Source organism: Cebidichthys violaceus, unplaced genomic scaffold (assembly GCF_023349555.1).
Source record: "Cebidichthys violaceus isolate CVI_PGR_0920_01 unplaced genomic scaffold, fCebVio1.0.p SCAF_13, whole genome shotgun sequence".
In the NCBI taxonomy this organism is placed as follows: domain Eukaryota; kingdom Metazoa; phylum Chordata; class Actinopteri; order Perciformes; family Stichaeidae; genus Cebidichthys; species Cebidichthys violaceus.
Window position 1 is genome coordinate 13,334,519 of NW_027176296.1, and position 21,665 is coordinate 13,356,183.

A 21,665-nucleotide genomic window follows, 5' to 3' on the forward strand; every position below is an offset into this window, starting at 1 on the left:
CCAAGAATGATTTCAATTCAAATGTTGTTGATACTCTAAGTTTTTGTTGATTGAATTCTGCACATATAAAGGATAATGTTGTGAAAGCTAAAAGCTGTTTGGTCATAATCAATGTGAATGGGCAGCTTGGCTTTAATCTTGCCAGTTTGTGGTTTGGGATTTAATGCTTAAGGTTTTGTTAACTTTGACATCATTTAAAGTTTGCAGGATAACGGTTAAAACGTTTCTAATCTGTTAATTAATTGGCACACTTGTTAATTAACAAAAATCATTTGTGAATGCAAATTAAGAAAAAAGTTACCCTTCATACCTGCTGGAGTATGTTTCAGCCACAACTGTCTGCATGCAGTTAGCCTCTTGCTAGCTTCTTCTAGAGGACCAGCTAACAAATTAGCTAGATAGCTCATACGGTGCCATGACTTTCTGACAAACAGAAAAACTGATTTATGGTGAAATCGACAGCTGCCAGTCAAACAGAACACAGGAGTTATCAATTAACCAAAGGCCCATTGACCTCCGGCAAAGACCGTCAAGCTGCTCGCTGAGAAATGTGATCAGCTACTCAGAGCCTCTTTTGCCAAAGAACTGAAGACCTCCAACATGGCTGCTGTAAGCCCTCAATAGGCTGAATGAAGGACACGAAATAAAGTCCATTATGGACTGGAACAGTACTGATAGTCTCCTCCTCCGTGCTTATTGCTGGTAGCATTGAAACAAACCTTCCACTGCCCCGGGCTGCTGGCAAACATAGCCAGCGTCGTTCTGTCTGAAGGTATCACAACTCCAACATCCAAGCTGTTAGCGGAGTGAAAGCCATGGCCACTGTGCTGAGGATCCTGGTCCAATCCTCTCGTCTCAGACCACATGAACTAGGGTTTAGTCACCCAGGCCTCGCGGCATCCTGCTCTTTTCACACATGACCTTTTCTGTGTGCAGACGGACACTCTTCTTTGCACTCAGCCCACACAGCTGCAGTTGGCCGCGGAGAGCCACTTAATTGTCTGCCAGGTAGTCTGGGTGTCCATGAAGGACACAGTCTCGTAACGGGTGGGCCGACAGCAGGGGTGACCGCTGACATTCTTGCCGGAGATGCTCCCGTTGTCCATTAGAGCCTTCAGGGCCAGGTCGTAGTTCTTGCGGGAGTCGTGGCATGTCCCAACGCAGTACTTAAAGAGGACTATTTCGTCCGAGTCGTAGCCGAGACCGAGATCCCGCACCCGCATCTGCTTCCTCTCCAGGTGGCAGTCGCGACTGCTCTTGGTCTTCTTGCGATTCCTCCGTGACGTTCTGGACGAGTTTGGGTCGCGATGGGAGCGCCGCCATCTGCTCTGCTGGATTTCCTCTTCCTGCATCAGTGACCACTCCTCTGCAAGCAAAAGAAAACACAGACGGGACACCTGGGTTGTCAATTATTTGGTTCCCAAAACTCCTATGGAAGATGACCAACCCTAGCTTTAAGTGTACAGCTAAAGGTGATCAGTTGTGGAGTGGTAGGCAGTTTTAATTTGAGTGTCCAAAAAATTGTGATAACTATTGGTTGCTTCTTTGGTTACACCTCCATAGTGAAACATGAGGTCAGTTTTTTTGGGGGGTATCTCTCCGATTACTGGGCATGTGCCAGAATATTTGCACACGATACAACACCTTCCAATATATAGTGTATAGGAAGCCTTACCTATACTGATAATTACCTAAACTTATTTTATCCCTTAACAGAAAATTGAGAGAAAATATGAGAGACATTGAAGAGATTGTTGCTGCATTTCCCCATATAGGGCTGGATGATAATGACAAAGTCACTCTTTTTAAAAAACTGAACTTTGGTGAAAATATATTGTAAGCTACACAACCTTTCATTTAACTGTGCTAGTATATCACAATATTATGATGATAATCTAAATCCCAGCAAAATCTCTAGTCTCACCAAATTGAAGTTGGAACAACACTATATAACATGCAGCTGTAATTGAAAGTAACTTATTATTGCTAACTGATTTATTTGTGGGAACATGCATTCAAGCACAGGCTAACAGGTTCACAAAGACATCTTGTATCACTTTTATTTACTTAGCCATATGTTAAAGAGCTCGGGTTCGACCTCTACTCAGCTCACAAATTCCTGATGTATGTAAACATATTTGGCATGTCAACTGTACTCTGCTGGGTTAATCTCCCTCATCCGACCACATGAAGGAAAGCAGCATCAGAGTAAGACAGAGAGGAAGAAGCTGAGTCGTTAGTCATCACATACACTGACTGCAGTGTTTGGAATCAGTGAATGTAGTTAAAAAAAAAAGCAGTTTCTAATTGGCTGAGTTAGGAGAAATTCAAAATGAGGTTTTGGAAAGGTCATCATTCTCAAAGCAGTTTAGTCTGAAAAACGTTAGAGGTCCAGAGGACTTCTGTGTGAAGACCTGCACACACTCGGTCTATGACTGCTACTACTACTTCTACTACTGCTGTGATTACTATGACTACTGTCTACTCGTCACAGTATCAGTGACTACAGTGTTGATGAACTTGAATTACCTCAGATGTCTTTGAAAACTATTCCTCAAAGCTAAAATACTCTCTTCAGATATACATTGTTTTTATCTAATTTAGGGTTAGGTTATAATTTAATGTGTAATTTTTTTTGGATTTATAATGTGAATAAATGTGAATTGAATACATTTATTTAGATATTTTGAATTGAATTCTTAAATGTAATGATTACATTTGATTTGCTAAAAAAAAAATCAATACCAATAGAATTTTATTTGAATTTAAAATTTTGATTTAACTTAAATATAGTTAAATTTACTACGTGATGTTAAATTATTATTATTATTTAATCTAATTTCAAATTTAAATTGATTAAATTCCTTTTAGTTTGTTTTTCACACTATATATATTGATGAATATTGTATTTCACATTCACTGGCCCAAGTCAACCAATCACTGTACAGACAGTGTGGAAACTAATTCACAAACACAATGTCATCCGTAGTAACAGGGTAACACCCAGCCTTTCTCTTAGCTCAGGAGTTCTCATCAGCTCTGCACAAGTTGCTTTATGCAGCTTTGTGTCTATAGCTCTTCAGAGGAAACCTTTGCTAGGAGCTTTTAGCACCATTCAGGAGGACTCCTGGTGTTAAGATATGGCACTTAGTGAGTGTCTGCTCTGGCCTTTAGAGACGGAAAGGTGAACAACTTCTCACACTGTAGTTTATGCATCGGATTAGAATGGAGTTTTATGAGTAGAGGAGAGCGTGCGTGATCAAATTAAAAGCAGACACGGACTGCTGAAACTGGGAGGGAAATTCCTCCGGTTGTCGGCTGAGTGGTGCAAAATGTACTGTCACTGCGCGGGGTCATTACCAGTAAGGGAGTGGAGCTGCTGGCTGAGCTCCAACCGAAGTTGCTTTCTCTGTTGCCAGGAACGTTTCAAACAACGTCAGCCGCTCAGCTGGGCAGACTTGCTCCAGGTGTTTGACAGACTTCTATACTTCCTGAACCGAGGATGGCTTTGCCCCTGCACTTTTCCCTTCAATGCCTCCATGCAGTATTGTCCTTAGGGGAGGGTTATTACCACCGTAGAAGGCTCATTTACAGCAGCATAGCTGCTTGTCAGCTCATGCCTCGATGTTTACGAAAAAAAAAACTTGTAATCACGAGAAAAAAAAGAAAAAAGAAAAACGGAAAAATGCATGTTCCCCAGGCGAAGAGCACAGCACTTCTCCCCCCCCCCACGGTACATATTCAGCCATGTCAAAACACGCCATATGGGTTTGCATTATTTCATGTAATTATACAGCTATTCCAATGTTACATTAAAATTGGGCAATGTTCAGGGCGATCACATCCAACTGTGCTAAACGTTATTGTTTTTTTTAGCGAGAGCGCAAGTCACCAGACAATCTTAGTGTGACGCTCTGGTGTGTCAGGGTCATATTTTCCACAAAACACCACAAGAATAAAGTCAGTGTCAGCGGTGATTGTCACATGCAGTAACTGCTTCAAACACTACAATCACTCTACAGTAACCTTTTTTGTGCCTCTATGCTTTCAGTTCACATAGGCTTTGGGGGAGAAGACATGTCCCATTAGATGCTGGAGTAAAAGAAAAGCTATCCTCCTCAATAACCTGTAATTGCTGTCACTAGCACCAGCCAATGCTTCCTTCTGCGGGTGGCAGGCGTAATTTGCCAGAGAGAAAAAACAGTTTTTACATGAAACTGTACCCAACAAGGTCTGTGGACTATCCTGAATAACTGGGTCATGATTTCTGGAAAGAGACATTACTGTTAAGTGTTTTTTTTGGGTCCCATTATATTGGGAAATCTCTACGGCCGATATCTACAACACTTGGCAAGTCACACCAAAAATATCTTAATTGATAAATAGCACAAAGAGGAAACTTTGATTTTGGGGCGAATTGTCCCTTTAAACTGATTCAATAATTGTAAATGGTCTGTATTTGTATAACGTTTTTCTAGTCTTCCGACAACTCAAAGCGCTTGCACTCTACATCATTCAACCGTTCACCCCCATTCATATACTGATTGCAGTGGCTACCAAGCTACGGGAGCAATTTGGGGTTAAGTGTCTTGCCCAATGCATCGACATGGAATAGCGGAGCCGGGGAGCGAACTGCCGAGATTGTGATTGAAGGACGACACTGCTCTACCACTGAGCCACAGTCGCCCCTTGAATAATTATTCAGTCAACAGTGGAGTGTCGGGGGGGGGGGGGCCTTACTGTGAACCTTGTTTTTCCTTCAGTTTTATAAATTTATGATACGTATTATTACAAAGGTATTATCATAAAAGAGACTGAGTTGTGGTTTAGCTACTTACTAAACTGATTGGTAGAATAAACAGACATTCAATCATTCATCCCATTTTTCTTCTAGCTGTGAAGAACAGAACTATGATGCGTGACAGAAACCTGCACACGGGATTGATTATTTTCACCCGGTTACACATGGGGCCCTCGCTCAGTCGACCAAGGCCATACTCAGTGATGAAAACTACCAGGCAAGTTTCCAGAGGCCGTTCATCCAGGAGTGACACGCTGCTATTTTATGGCCCCCGTCTCAGATTTATGAAGCTTTATTTTCACCGTCTTAACTGCACACACAAAAAACGGGTAATGTTCAAATGAAGGATGGAAATGAAGAGTGCCCTGCCAAAGGTTATAAATACCTATGAGTGTATGCCTGCAGGCAACCAATGTGACATGGCCCCTATGCAGAAGTACAAGACAAAATTTGATGTGTTCCCACGGGCCATGTCTTATAAAATCCCAACATACTCGATATTTATTTTTCTTATTGTTGGTCGGGGTGGTTTATATGTCTTAAATTCTATGCTAATTGTAGAAATAAAGACATGCACAGCATGAGTCATTTGTTCGAAACAAACCCACTTGTTTAGGTCTTGCTGCTGTAATAATGATGTCTGTCAGGAGCAAAGGCAGAACTAACGTGTTAAAGAGCCGCACAACTTCCCGGGTGGAATGGGAATTGGGGTGAAGAGGTCAACAAAGCGTGCAACTTTTGACATGCAGGAGCGCCTTTAGATTCCTGTGCCCTATACCAACAGTCAGCCTTGGTTTCTTTTAACCATGACCACAGATTTGTTTGCACGGAACCATCTGAGAATCTGTCATTGGAAAATGTTTGGAGAAGGGCAAGCACTTTAAAAAAACTAAATTGGCAGGTGATTTGATGAAACTTCTGTCAATCAAACTCTTTAGGAAGCCAGTCAGGAGAAGAGGGAAAAGCCTTCAGGTATGTTCTTTGCTCTTCTTTCAATGAAGAATTAATCTCCAGCTCTTATAGTACTGATGCTATTGCAGCATCTACGCTTACTTCTTCAATAGCTGCCAGTGTTGTTTAGAATGAACAGTCTCGCTTACCAGACACAAACGCATTACTTGAAGCCTGTCAAGATGGATTTCGTGCGATATGCGAAAATACGTCCAAACTATGTTGACATTTATTTTGGAGAACAAGTTAATGGACAAAGCGGTCGGCCTTTGACTTTTAGATCAATTTATGAAACGTTGAATTTCCTGTACTGTGCCAAAGCCGAGCTGACCGATTGGTGGATGAAGAAGTCGTGTGATGACACTGCAGTGACTCTTAATGAATTCCCAAGAGACTCACATTAACCTTGGCCAAAAAAACAAGTCACCAGTCATCGGTTTTAGAGTTTACCTTGTGTGGCTTTTTGTCTTCAATATGAGAGGTGATATTTAAGATATCTATGCTAATTCAATATTAGCCAAAATTGCATTAAATATTATTGGTTATAGTATTATTTGAGATATTTCTATATTCATTGTACTGACTAACCAACTAGGCATACAACCTCAAATATTTTGAACAGAAAATCTAGGTGAGTGACCGCAGGGCAAGGATGGTTGATTTCACAATAAAAGCCCAGCTAGAGTTTGGTTCTTTCCATTTTGAATAATATACAATGATGGGACATTTCCCCTCCATCACCTGTCTTTTGCCATGTATATGCAGAACTGACCAATCCATGACTGAAATACCAGATGATAATGTGTTATTGATGACAGTAGATTCAAGTTTAAGCATTCATTTAAGTAAAACAACTAGAATAAATAGATCAATAGTGCTGAGACCTTGCTGATGAAATTTAAAAAAAATGAAATACTTGCCGAGGGCTTTAGGCCAGGGTGTGTGGACCCTGTTGTCCTGTTCCAGATCCTCCGCAGGAGACAAGGAGGGCTGCCTGAGGACACGCCGGAGGTCTGCCTGAGCCTCTATATTGTCCTCCTCAGAAAACACGTCTTCCACTAGTGTCAGCAATGACGCCACCACCCACAGCATCACCTGATGATGATATTGAGGAGCACATAGTTACTTTTGATCAGCAGGCATCGTCACAGACACCGAAAGTGGGATCTCCACCGCATGGCGCATTCTAAGTGTTTACCGAGCCCTCTTTGACTTTCCTTTGAGGTGGAAGAAAAGATAGCAATAGCACAGAGTAAAAGTCTTTCATTCAAAGGTACAAAAGTAATAGCACCCAAATAAACAAAAGCAAAAGTACTCACTGTGGAGGACGGCCCATTTCAGAAAAATATATAATTTATTATTGGATTGAATTCATTGATGCACTTTAATGTTGCAGCAGGTAAAGGTTGGGATAATTTGACCCACTTTATATCGTAGAGGTGGGCTTCACAAATCACTTTGCCGAGTCGAATCTCTTTGTTCAGTTCAGTCGAAAGATTCCATGTCACTGTCAAGCTAGGCGGTGTTAACATTCTAATGCACTTAAGTACATACGCTTCACTACTCAAATAGCACTCCATCAAACAGTTCCAGTTCAGTCCATTCAGCCCAATAAACTAGCCCGCACACGGTTATCTACAGCTGAGTTATCAGATTAGGACTGTTTCTGTGGCTTTCGTGGTCTTTTATTTATTTATTTTATTTTTCTTGCATTTTAAGAAGTCATAGTTACAGAGCATGCAAAATTAGGATAAGATAAGATACAAATTGATAATGATAATGGTTAAGACATCTGTTATAAACTGCTGGCTAGTTTAGTCAGTATCATTTCTTAATAATATATTTCTAATAAATAATCTGAATCTGCATATGAATTTAAGCTTTAATAAATGCAGTAGAGTAAAAAGTACAATATTTCCCTCTCAATTGTAGTTGGGTATAACAGGTTGAGAGCCACGTGGAGGTAGTAGATATGCTCTGAATTTTTGATCGAGCACCTTTGAGTACACTACATGAGCAAATGTACTCAGTTGCTTTCCACCACTGCAAAAAGCATACTGAGGATTTTGCCAGTCCACCGTTAAGACATACGGACTCAAGCGCAGAAAAAGTGAGAAGACGGCATTCATTGTGAAATGAGCCTCGAGTGCATGAGATGCTAACAAAACGAGTAAAAAAACATTGCTGCACAGTGCTACTAGCAGTCAAAAACTCTGCTGGATGCCATGAATGTGCCAGTGCATTTAGTAGATCAGGAGATATTTCACTAGACAGCAGGACTCTTTAACCAGCTAGAGGAAAAATCACAAAAGTCTTTTGTATTCATCCCCTAATGTCTAAACCAAATTCAATGGCAATTGATTCACTGATAGGATTTTGCTTTACTATTTGCATTTAACCAAGTAATATACAGTGTTCCATACATTGTGGGGACTGAAAGCTGATCCGTCCTGTTCCATCGGCTCTTTGACATGGAAATTGTGTCTGTGTCTTTTAGCCTACAGGGGCACCGTCTCCACGGCCCTGTGAGATACCTGCAGCCCAACACCTGCACCTCTTTACTTACTTAATTGACACGTGACACCTTCCCATTGTGCAGGTAAGGTTAATATTTTAACATCACTTATGAAATGAGTCTCTCTGCAGTGTCTGGCAGGAACTCCAGGCCCAGATCAAATGGGCATCGTAGTGGAAACTGGCCCGACGGTGAAACGTATATGCTAACAGTCTGCCGGCCGAATCCTACTGGCCTCCTTTTCTTTCTAATTCTCATACATTCTCTCATTCAGGATGTTTGTCGGCATTAGTCTCTTTACTGACCACTACATCTCTGGCCAGCTGACAGCGAAACACACCCTGAAGATATTGGGAGCAGTGCTCACCTTCCAGTTCTTCAGGTGATGCTGGGGAGTCGACGCTTCGTGCCTCCACCAGGTTTTTCCATCTGAAATAGAAAAAATTATAATAAAGACAATAAAGGAAAACAGTCTTCATTCAATAGCTTAATAACTGTTCTTTTTACATGCCTCGTTGAAAGATTCCACAAGGAGGAATACCGGCTTTTCTTCACTGTAATAACAAGGTACATTGGTTTTTCGTTAAATCTCCATTAATTGAAAGAGTTCCACTGATGATTCATGCTCATGCCATGGGCAATTCAGTTTTCACCCAGACGGGATGACACACTTCACTTCCACAGCATTGTGTGTGAATGGTGTTTATAAAGACATAAATTGTAATTTAAAGGGAATGTTTTGTCATAACCCATGTGATTAAGAAAGGGAAGGCAATGCTATCGTGAAAACCTAATGTTCTCTTTGCACCTTATCTATGAAAAACTCCCACAATCACTGTCTAAAATTTCACATTCAGATCAGTAAATTCACATACAGAGCCAAGACTCGAGTCAGAGACTATTTTCTCAAACTTGTCTTGGTCTCGTGAGTGTTTTGACTCTGACCTGTTTTGGTCTCGGCCACCAGTCTCACCTACAGTCTTTTTCTCTTGGTGAAGTCCAGTTTTTTGTCCTGTCCTGTCCTGTGTCGCTGGCTGCACTCGTAGTAGACTTCACTGACTGCTCTGCAGTTCTGCAACGTCATTTACAAGTACAGGTAATGCTAATGTGTAACACTGTGCGATATTTTGTTTGCGATTGGACGGCACTTTTGTTTCTTTGAGCTTCGTCATGACTCGCTCTCAAGCCCATTTGAACTGGTTCATGATGATAACCTCCTTGCACAAAGTCTTGCAAGGCATCACAGTTGTAAACCTAAACATCCTCAGAATTGTAAGGCCCCACAGGAAAAACTCCAACACTCCAAATGGAATGTCCATTCCCTTACCTTATAGTGTCAAATACATGCCAAGGCCTGTTGACGAATCAGAAGATTAACCATTTGTTATCGAGACAAGTTGTGTCTTCAGTTCTGCATTAAGTTGCAGAATACTACCACGCCCTTCTGCCATTGGTCGCTTATCAGCTCCGCTGGAGAGACTGGGGGGTTACGGGACTTGAATGTGCGAACTAGAGTTATTCAAATGAGGTCCAAAGTCAGCGCTTTCGGCCCTGTTCAGATCTGGCATTAACATGCGTCTTGGGTGATCCGATCACAAGTGGACAGCTCTAAGTACAGGTGTGAATGTGACCAAGATGAAGTGAGAGTGGATCTCATCTACTTTGATCAGCAGACAGCAATCTTACAGATCCTAGATCTGAAACAACAACAGTCATGTCCAAATACGTGGAGCCACAGCAAACGATGAGAAGCAAAAAAGACGTGGGTTAAACCCGTCGGCGGTGACTTGAAGAAAGAAGAACAAATGCTCTTAATGCATGACAATGATCTTACTCAGCACACCTCCACAGAAATGCACAAGAATGCAACGGCAGCTAAAAGGTGCATGCAATATCGGGGCAGTCTTCGTGACATCTGCTGCGGAAAATGACAAAATTGCAGCAAATACTACAACAGCACGAACTACCTTGTTTTGTAAAGAAGATGCACTTGGGAAGAACGAAAGCTGAGATGATTGCAGAAAGTTTTAGGACCAAAGACTGTGCAGGATTCTTTGGATGCTCTGTCCCTGACTCAAACGAGGGTTAATAGAAAAATGTTTCCAGTGTGCGAAAGAGATAAATCTGTCCGATGGAGTGCTGACTTTGATGAAGATATATCAAGCTCCGTTGAACTGTCTGCTAAAGCATGAACTGGGAACTAGGCACATCACAGCATATTCAGCAGATAATGCCACCGTCACCTTTGGAAAACAGCACTCTGTCTACCAGTTATCGAGAAGTGGCAACAATCACACTCAGAAAGCTAATTGCCCAGCTCACAGAGCTCATAACACCTGCAAGCTAGCCTTCAGTAGATGAGTCACTGGTTTTAAAGATCTACATCTTGTCATATAAGGACTTTGGAAAAACACGGACTGCTTGAATCAGTCTACAGCAGCAAGACATATCCATTGAAAAAGGTCCAAATTGGGATTTATTTGATCATTTATTTTGATGGTTATTCACAAAGGCTTAAATAATTATTGTCGCAGGAAAGTTCAAGACTGAATTTTCCCTCAGGGTGACATTTAGCCTTTCTAAATGAGTATGAACATAGACTTTAAATCCACAGACCATACCACACCGCCCTGGCATGCCGCCTTTGGTATATATTTGGAAGTGAGAAAGTTGGCAACCCTAGCAGTTAAGTTAATCAAAGTGTTTCCTATGTTTGGTACACTTGGCGGTCAGAAGGTCTTCTCCCTTGAAAAAAATCCTCTGCCACACAGGAAGTGATACGTTTTATGTTTCAATAACAGAAATTCAACTCGTTCAAAATCCACAGAAAAACTGGTGACATACGGGTGAAGACGAAGACCTTCCAGTTGTCTGTTTTGATAAAACTAGTGCAATTCCATGGCAGAGCGGCCCGATTGCTTGGCTCCCACAAGTGCTGCTTGTAGCGTTGTCGAGACGTATGGCTGACACACAAAGACAAACACAGAGAGTCCTTGCTTTATGATAAGACCAGTATGTGGCGTTGGCGTGTCCATTGGAGCATATAGCAGGTCAACTCCTTGTCACTCCCAACGCGCCGGGTACAGATGTTTGGTCAGTGACCCTGGGAGTTTGATACCGACGCACAGAGGCAGCCCTTAGCGTCTGCATGAGATGCACCAGGCTTTCAGAAAAACTCCAATGTAAACCCATCTGCATCATTATTTGAAGGAGAGAAACTGACATAGTATAAAGGTAGAAGTCCGCGTGGTGCAGGTTGGTCAAACAAACACATGACTTTCACCCAAGAGAGAGTGTCCTTTCGGAGTCCGATTGCGAGAACCCCTTATTACACGTTTACTCCAGGGAAGTGAAGCGTAAGAAAGTGAAGAAGAGATTCCTTGTTTTATAGTTAGATGTGGGATTCTAGTCCACAGATTCTAGACCAGCTCCAGGAGTGACTGCTGAAGGCAGAGCAGGAGGCAGATGGCCATGATGACTTAACTGCATGCAGCTCTTGTATTAAAGGAAATATGAGACTAGTTTTAACTGGGTGAGGATTCCCTTGATCAAAAGTTTATTCAACAGTAATGAACAGGTCTAATAAAAATGAGCAAAGCACACAACGTCCTTGAAAGGATCTGGGGTCAAATCTGAAATATTTTATATAAAGCTTATAGTGCATTTTATAGCATGATAAAATAACAGATGCTTTTAAGTTCACTCCCTATAATAAAAAGAAATTACAACCATGAGAAGTTTCCGTAGAGTAAGTGGATAATGCAGAAACAAAGACATAAATCACTAAAATGTCCCCCAAGATGTAAAAAGAGCAAAAAAAAGACAGCAAAAGTGAAGTTGTTAAAGTTTGTTATGTTGTGCTTTTAATCTTGTTTTTTTTTACAACTTCCTGTTCCTTAAAGTAGCTCTGCTTCTGTCGATTTAAGTAGGATTGGATGTTGAGTACGGTACAGGAGGAGATCTGGATCAGATTACACAACACTGACTGACTGTGTGTGTGTGTGTGTGTGTGTGTGTAAATGATAGCCTGCTACAACAGTTTAGAATAGACCAGACTGAAGATACAGATGAGAAAAGTGTAACTTACACTGACTTTTTTATCTCCTGTAGTAGATGCCTATTGTGTAATCTATGGCAATGACAACAGTTATTAAATTGTTTAACAGTCCTACTTGTGGCCTCTTGACAATGAAAAGTTCATTGTACCCCACAAAAATAATGTGTTGCATGAAGTAAGTGTAAGTAAGTAAGCAAATCCTGTCTCCTTATTTAAGATTGGGAGAACCCAGTGGAGAAAACGTGATAGAGTTCCCTCTAAGATGCCTTTCAAGTGGAGAAAATGTGAGGAAGTGCCCTGTAGGATGCCCTTCCAGTGCAGAAAACGTGATGAAGATCCCTCAAGGATGCCCTTCCAGTGCAGAAAACGTGATGAAGATCCCTCAAGGATGCCCTTTCAGTGCAGAAAACAGGATGAAATGCCCTTTAGGATGTCCTTCCAGTGGAGAAAACATACCTTCTAGGGTACTTTCTGTGTGTCGTCGCCCTACCTCGTGCAGCTGATGCCCTTTCTATATTTATCCTAAATCATTGATATTTTCCACCAGGGACTGGTACTTGATCATGTTCTCCAAAAAAAATGTATCCATGTACAGGTCGAAACATAACTTACATCTAGGATTAAACTTCTCTTTTACAGAACATGTAATTAGAGACCTTAAAACCATCCTGGCATCACACAGGACTGTTTGTACATGATTGCATCTCTTAGTAACACCGCTCTGACAGCAGCAACCACACACACACACACACACACACACACACACACATATACAGTCGGAGCAGTCAACTCTAGAACTAGACTAAAAGCAAATGAATGAAGAAGTCACGCCAGACCTCATCTATTACACACACTTCATTTTTCCCTTACAAATATGTCCACTGTATACATCTCAGTGAGAAAGAAAATGTGAAGCATTCAGACAAAAATGCTGGAGTTTGATGCTTGAGGCCATGCTAGTCCTGTTCCTGCACTCTGATGAGGGATCATGAACCAAACCACACAACTGTCATCCTGAGGGAAAATTCAGTCTGTAACTCTCCTGCAACAACCTGAGGGCATTTCTGTTATTGACTTTACAGCAAAATGATTTTACACATTCATTGAATCCACAGAAACACTCTTTTGAACACATCTAATGAAAAGTAGAAAGATGAGGCAGTACTGAATAATAAAGTGCTAGATAAAACAAACATTAAGCTTTACCAGTAGTTGGAACTTGGAAGCACGATCGTTGCATTATGATATGACATTTGAAGAAAGGTCAGCGTAATGAGAGGAATATTTATAGATCATCTGCAGAGCCTCATTATATTTTAATACAATCTGCACATCAGATTTAGGTATTTCTCAAGAGATGATTGTCGGGTCGAGAGATAACCAAAAACTGATTTTTCTATGAATATCCACAGTAAATTAAAAAGAATGTGTTTTATTAATACCTCGTCATGAATCAAAGTGTTGATCAATGGGAAATGCTGATCTGAATATGGCAATTGAGGAAACACTTGAAACTTCAAGGGCAACGTCACAAAAGGAATGCGAACGATTGAAAGTCAGCTTCAATCACTGATGTTAAAAACCACAAACCAACCAGAAATCTAGGTGTAGTTATGGATTCAGACTTCAACCTGAATATCAAGCCACATAAATACAATTACAAAATCAGCCTACTATCACCTGAAGAATATATCAAGGATTAGAGCACTTATGTCTCAACAGGATTTGGAAAAACTTGTCCATGCATTTATCTTCAGTAGACTGGACTACTGTAACGGTGTGTTCACAGGTCTCTGTAGAAAGTCAACCAGAAAGCTGCAGCTGATTCAGAACGCTGCAGCTCGAGTCCTCACTAAGACCAAGAAAGTAGATCACATCACTCCAGTTCTGAGGTCTTTGCACTGGCTTCCTGTCCAACAAAGAATTGACTTTAAAATCCTGCTGTTGGTTTATAAAGCACTGAATGGTTTAGGGCCAACATACATCTCTGCTGCTACCTTGTGAACCATCCGACCCCTTATGTCGTCTGGGACCGGTCTACTTTCTGTTCCCAGAGTCAGAACTAAACATGGAGAAGCAGCGTTCAGTTTTTTCTGCTCCACATATCTGGAACAAAGTCCCAGAAAGCTGCAGGTCTGCTGAGACCCTCAGCTCCTTTAAATCTAAATTGAAGACTTTTCTGTTTGCTGCTGCCTTTAATTGAACCAGATTCAAGGACATTAATCAATTTCCTGCATTTCTGCATTGTACTACTGTATTTTATTTATTACACTGCTTTTTAGTGTTTTAATGATTGTTTTTAATGTTTCAATGAATGTTCTTAATTGTTTTTAAATTTCCTTTTCTTTTGCCTTATGTTTTGATGCTTTTAATGGTTTTATGTGAAGCACTTTAAATTACCTTGTTGTTGAAATGTGCTATACAAATATACTTGCCTTGCCTTGCATTGCCTAGAGCTGAAATACTACACAGCTGATACAGTGGAGCTCCAACAACAGACCAATACAGAATGTTAGCTTACAGATAAATTACTCTACTCATGGTAAGCTGTGGATAGGCATCTTCCCTACATTTTTTTAGGTTTGTTTAATCTCTACAATATTTAGAATTATTCAAAATAACATTTTACAGCCAGGGGATCAGAAAATGGCGCACACTCTTCCCACCGAATGACAGCATAGTCACGTATTAGATATTTCATTGAGGTCTCTCTGGGTTACAAAATATGAATATTACCTACCTGCAAGGAAGCAAAAACAACATCTTGAGTACAGAGGTCGATCGAAATCTTTCAGACTACTGAACATGAACGACCGAACCCCAATGAGACCAGAGAGGTGACGGCAGGCTTGTCTCCTAACTTCTTGTTGCTATTGCTGGCTATAGTAATAACTAAGTAATAACTAAGTCAAGCGCCTCAAACACATTTTTAAGAAGATCATGTGACCTGAAACCAGCATAGTTATCAGATTAAAAAGACTATCTATGGTGCAAATTTACATTTGTCGTTAACTATCTTACAACCATAGCTTATATATAAGAAGTGGACGTAGTGCCGTCATCCATTAGTTTGTGGACTACGCTTTTGAAGCCTCGGGTTTTGCATTTTTGGCCGTCGCAATCTTGTTTTTTGTCCGACAACATATTTTTCACAGAGCAAGAGCTGGAAAGGATGGGTCACACAAACACAGAACTTACACCACTGACTGACCATCAGCTGACTTCATCAACATGTTTTATATCCTAAATCGTCATAGAGAACACAGAAGACCAACCAGCCGCAGCGAATCTCCATACAACCAGAAAATACTGAACAAACTTGGTAAACCACTAAAACCCACAATGACTAGCGGACATAATTTCTTCTCCCATAAAAAAAAAAATCATTATTTCCTTTTAAATGATAAAGGCCAAAGGATTCACTTCTGTCTGTTCTAGGTCTCACTTTCAAAGCAGTCAGATGCATAAATGATCACTGTCTGATAGGTGTAAGCTGTGTTAACGGGCCGACAGCAGCTCTGACGGGTGGAAGCGTTTCTATGCCTGCCAAACTTTGCTGATCATTAGCATATTTTTCCAATAATGCAGGCCACTGCTATTCTTCCAGTAGCTGCTTGCAGCCCATAACTCTTGCTGATACCACCTCGCCATCACTGCCCAGATGTACTCTTAAACTACATGATCCAGAGACGCTGTTCTGGAGAACTTCACCAGGTGAACCTAAATTGTTGTCACTTCCTCGTAGTGTCTCTCCCATGAAAACACCCAATGGCCCGGTTCTAAATGTTATACTTTGACAAATGGCCTTAAATGTTTGAACAGTATTTAAATGAGTTGAAAAACATTACTATGGTAGACAATTCAGACCCTGGTCAAGATGATCAGCAGCGGTCTCACAGCAGTGAGAGGCTGCTGTTAGTTTTGCTGTTTTCTAATCAATACCACATTTTCCATTAATCCTTTTGATCTTACTCCTACCTTTACCTATCATCTCGAAAGTGATTTCCCCATCTGCCTTTGACTCTGTAAACCATCAACCACATGTTTTAGCTCTGCCTGCTTTGGACTGACAGCAACCTTTTCTTAACCCAGCCACAAGCAAAAGTGTTGGCATTGTACGTTACTGCTTATCTCTATAGACAGATTCTGCGTTCATTCGCAGAATCAATAAACGGGACATTTTGGCATCGGAAACGCCCTGGTTCCTGTTTGTAGTCCTCATAGTATTGACCAATTATGTTGGAGCAGGCTTTGGTTTAATGCAGGTAAACAGTATGTGTGGAGAGAAAAAGTGGCGGAACGCATTGACTAAAATGCATTCTGGGATCCCACCGAATCCTGACCTTGAAACTCTCTTCTCCCTCTTTGTGTATTTTAGCTACGCAGTATTCCACTATGCTCACCCGATAGTCTCTAAGCTGCTGTTTGGTGTTGGACAGATGATGCAGAGTGGAATTATCACTGTTAGTCTGCTGAAAGCGGCGGCCAAAAGGGGCTTGAATTCTAATGCTAATGACTAAACCGTGACATATATTTGCTGTATATAAAACCAAAACAATGAACTAAAAGACAGAAGCTCCTAGAGTTGGGTGCTCATATAAAGTCTGCGTAATAAAATAGATATTATTCCATACAAGCCTTCTCACATTGCACATTGTCTTAGAATCAGTGTTTAAAAAAATAAAAAAATTGCAATTAATTAATCGTGCATTGATATTAAAGTAACATGTAGCACTTGTAACACCAGTCCACTTGTCCCTTTTGTAACCTCTGTCATCTTGTCCAAATAAAAGCTTATCAAGTGAAAGCATCTGAAGTGAAATTCCTCCCCCGTGTAATATTCTTGGCTAAGAGACTCTGATTCTGCGAACAACACAGAGAGCTGTTAAATATTGCCTCGACACATCACAGCCATGCACCTAAAATAGACACTTGGACAAGGAAGCAAGTCGCCTCTGAGCTCGGTCCAACAAATCATCGTATGTAATGTCCCAAACTCACTCTCCACTTCCATCTCATCAGAATCCGCTATCTCAACACGAGGCAGACCTGTTATCTATTCTCTCGCAAAATGGAAGGACGTATGTAACGAGAAACGGACGAAGCTGCTCAGTTGCTGCCACATTGTTACTAAAACTAGACTTCAATGTCCACATATGCCATATATTATGACCTTTCAAAATAAAATGATCTTCCCTGAAGTAACAAAAATCGTCATTGAATCCCATGAGATGATGTTTTGAATCTAGTTAGGAGACTCTGTCCTTTATTTATTTATTTTTTTCTTCAAATTTGTAGCAAACCCAAATAGAGAGAAGTGAAGCGAGGATTTCCCAGTTATAAAAATATCTCACCATTCATTGTATATTGTGTTTTTATTGTTTCGTTTTTTTGTATTCATACTTTTCTGTTATAAGCAGTATCTTGGAAATCTATCAGTTTAAATATTCTCCTATCAAATGTATGTGAGTATTCTCTCTATATGCATTGAATTGAATAAACTGCATTTCTTACATTTACAAAAATGAAAATGAAATAACCAATAGATAATGGTGAACATATACAACCAACGAGTAAGCAACATAATTGAATATTTAAAAAAAAAAGCAAACGTGCTAATCTCACCAATGCATCAATACTCAATCAATCACATAAACCAACTCTACCCAATCAGGAATGTTAGAGAGAGAAATGACAAAATATCACTTGCACGCTTTGCCTTCCCCTTTCTCATTTCTGTACCTTCCAAAAAAAATATTTTTTTGCACATATATCCTTTTAAACTGTGATTTTATGTTTACTTTGATTGTTTTTTCCCCCCAGTCCATTCCACCAAATCACCCCACACATTGATACCTCATGCACGTGCTTTAATAAAGATTAGGTTTCAAATGAAATGTATCCCCCTGTGACGGCCTGATAGAAGTAAAGGCGTGTGGAAAGCAGGCTGCAGCAAATGAACATGTTTACAATCTCCTCCATTATTATGTACAGCCGTTATAATAACAATGAAAGCTGTTAAAGTTGAGTCAATTTAAATCATAAAGCCCAATATCATAAGTCACACACTTGCCTTTCAAAGGAAAGGGTCGTGTCTTACATCGGGGTCGATGGGCTTTAGAAACTTTTGAGACTGAACTCAGTTCAGTGTCAGACAGCCATCAACGGTCTTACCTTTGCCGAGTGTGGTCGTCCTCCCGATCATGGACGTGAGCGTGAAAAGCCAGCCGCCGTAATAATCCACGCGCACTCGGATGTCGTCCGCGGAGATCTGCGTCGGTTCCTCGGTTACATCCCGGGGCATGGTGGCGCAGTCCCGACCGCGGTGCTCCTCACGGCTGGAGGCATGTCATGAGAGTGACAGCAGAGTCTGAATCCCGCGGGACGGAGCTGACTACCGCTGTCTGTCAGAGAGAGGAGCTGCCGTGCCGTGCCGTGTCGTACCGTGCTGTGCGTCCTGCTGCGGGACAGGTGTGGGCCGACTGAAGCTTCACGTCCAGATGTGTGTGTGCGTGTGTGTGCGCGCGCGCGTGTGTGTGTGTGTGTGTGTGTGTGTGTGTGTGTGTTTAGAAATCGCGGGGTGTCATGTTGCCTCCTCCTCCATCACACATTCGCTTTACTGTGGCATTAAAATCAACTCAATGCCACAACATAGGAAACAATCCACAGCAGTGAAAGGACATGTGATGATAGAGAGAATGAACTTATGAGCCACTCCTATGACTTTTTAGACTCCAGCATGATAGCAGTGCATCCATAGCATAATGTGAGCATTCTTTAGACTATTTGATTTCCAAGATTCTACTGTGCAGTGCAACCAGCACTCCTGTGTTGCAGTGCTACCTAATAATGTTGATTTTATATGACTGTCAGCTCATTTATTTGATTTAATTGTCAAATTTAAATAGTTGTAAGTAAAAAATAATAAAATAATCAATATTCCACATGCATAGAGAGATGTGTAAGTAATATATTGTGTTTTACATAATTTTGATGTAGAGAAATTAAGCAAATTGTCGAAGGTGCCCTCCACTCAAAAAATAATACATCTTATGTTTATGTCCCCAAAAATGTCTGACTTTGACTATGCTGACTTGTATCTGGTTAGTGTGCAAATACATATATATATATATGTGTATATATATATATATACGTATATATATATATACATATATATATGTATATATATATATACATATATATATACGTATATATATATACGTATATATATATATATATATATATACGTATATATATATATATATATACGTATATATATATATATATACGTATATATGTATATATATATATATATATATATATATACGTATATATATATATATATATATATATATATATATATATATATATATATACACAGACTAAACTATCTCTGACAAACAGTTTGCCCAGACAGCACACTAAAAGAGCATAGCGGTTTCAGGAACACATTTCTGAGCACTGGTGTGCAACTCTCAATCCTTTGTGACTTATCAAGATTGGCTGGGACTCAAGTAAAACTCCCGTCCAGCCTTTTAAACCCCCCTCTCCTGATTGTGGCTCTGCAGTCAGGAGCACCCCTCCACCCCTCCATCCCTCTCTCTTCCACAAAAGCATCTCCAGCAGCCCCCCAAGCCAAGAACACAAGATTAAAAACCCCCTCTGAAGGCCACAGCTCCTTCTATGGGCTGCTCGATCGCTGCTGGAGCCCACGAACCCGCCACCCTCCGCCGGCCAGGGTGTCCTCTCAGCTTGAAAGGCTGTCTAATGGGTGGGTGGGGGGGAGGTTGGGTGAAGGGGGATAGTGGTGGAGAGGCCTGGCAGGGGCAGCGGGGCGGGAGACAGCAGCTCAGAGGGGCACCGGGAAGTGACCTGGAACGCACCTCTCCGAGCACACATTTATTCATGACTAACCTGCTCAGTGAGGTGCGTCTGCTCCGCAGGAAGGACCAGCTGCCACTGCTGGGTGAGCCAAAGATACTTGTAAAAACTTAGGAACAAAGGAGGGGGAAAAATAAATAAATACCCAAAACAAACCGGAGACCTCTTAACTTTTGAACTTCCGCCATGGTGGAATTACCTTCACAACACATCCAGAGCAACAGGGTCACCGTCCTCTTCGTCTTTTCAACAAGTTGAAACTTCTTTTTCAACCACGTCACTTTTACGTGACCTTTTTTGTATTTATAATGTTGGCCATGTGGAGGAGGATGTGACGGGACTGCTTTTTATTTCTTATCCTGGTTGGGATCATATTCTGAATATGAGATGTTGGCATGAAACATAGAGAGACCTGTTTATTTCACAACATTATTCAGGTCTTTAACTCCTCAACACTAAGACACTAGCATGGAAACACACTCAATCATAATCGTGATGACAATCAGAGTTATGGTGAGAAGTAGAATGACTTTTATTGGTCAAGATGTTTGCAGGTACATGTGTAAGTAATACTGTACATTTTGCACATGCTTGCAGGGTAAGAAGTGTATTAGAAAGCAAATGTAATGTAGACCAAATAAATCTTACTCCCCTATTAAACCATTAACTGGCCATGACAGTGTTAGTCCATGTTTAGTAGTATTTAACTAAATCCCACATGCTGACTGACCCTTCTTTGCTGCGGTAATTTAGTTTTTTTGGGATGTTTCCCTTCAGTGGGACAATCAACTTGCTGAGGCTTGAAACTAGCTTGAAATAGGTCACCCACCACAGGAAACATCATGCCACACTGTATGTTTGTGATGGATAACACAATTCATTTCTGCTCTTTGTATCCAACTGATATGGCGCTACGGCCCTTCACTTTTATTTGGAATCCCATAGATTTTCAGTTGTCCCATTCTTATACAATAGTGGTAGTGAAGTCATTGGTTTCCATTCATTCAACCATGGAGACTTGAAACTGTCGCAGGTGGAAACGCAGATTTAAGACTTTGGCAAATCAGAGATAATAGTCTTTGTGTCACTCGAGTCAGATTCTGTAGTTGAATTGTTAAACTGGAGTGAAATATATGGAAACCATTGATCACTTGAAAGGAAACACTGTGGTATACTTTGAACTGAACTCGGACCAAGTAGCAGACAGAAGCAGTCAGCCACAGTCCCGGCTGATCAAGGCCAGGCTGCTGACGCCCTACACATGGCTGGAGTCTCTACCTGACCTCTGCTCTCCAAGAAAATATATGTCTGGGCTGCACCAGCAGAGGCCGCGGCCCCCAGCAGGGAGTCCCATTCTCAGCCTGACCAAACCCACACAGAGTCCGTTCAGCCCAGCCACAAAAGAAAACACCGGCCACCTGCTCAGACGCAGAGCGGTGCTGCTGTCACACTTTAAATGC

General features: G+C 41.0%; 1 protein-coding gene across 1 annotated transcript; it reads right to left on the reverse strand.

Moving 5' to 3' along the window:
- Positions 1-956: 956 nt before the first annotated feature.
- On the reverse strand, positions 957-18,628 carry LOC137870612 (uncharacterized). The gene is given in 5 exon segments (XM_068708013.1): positions 957-1,366; positions 6,673-6,847; positions 8,176-8,286; positions 8,635-8,696; positions 18,499-18,628. Coding segments are annotated over 5 exon segments (888 nt in total).
- Positions 18,629-21,665: the final 3,037 nt, after the last annotated feature.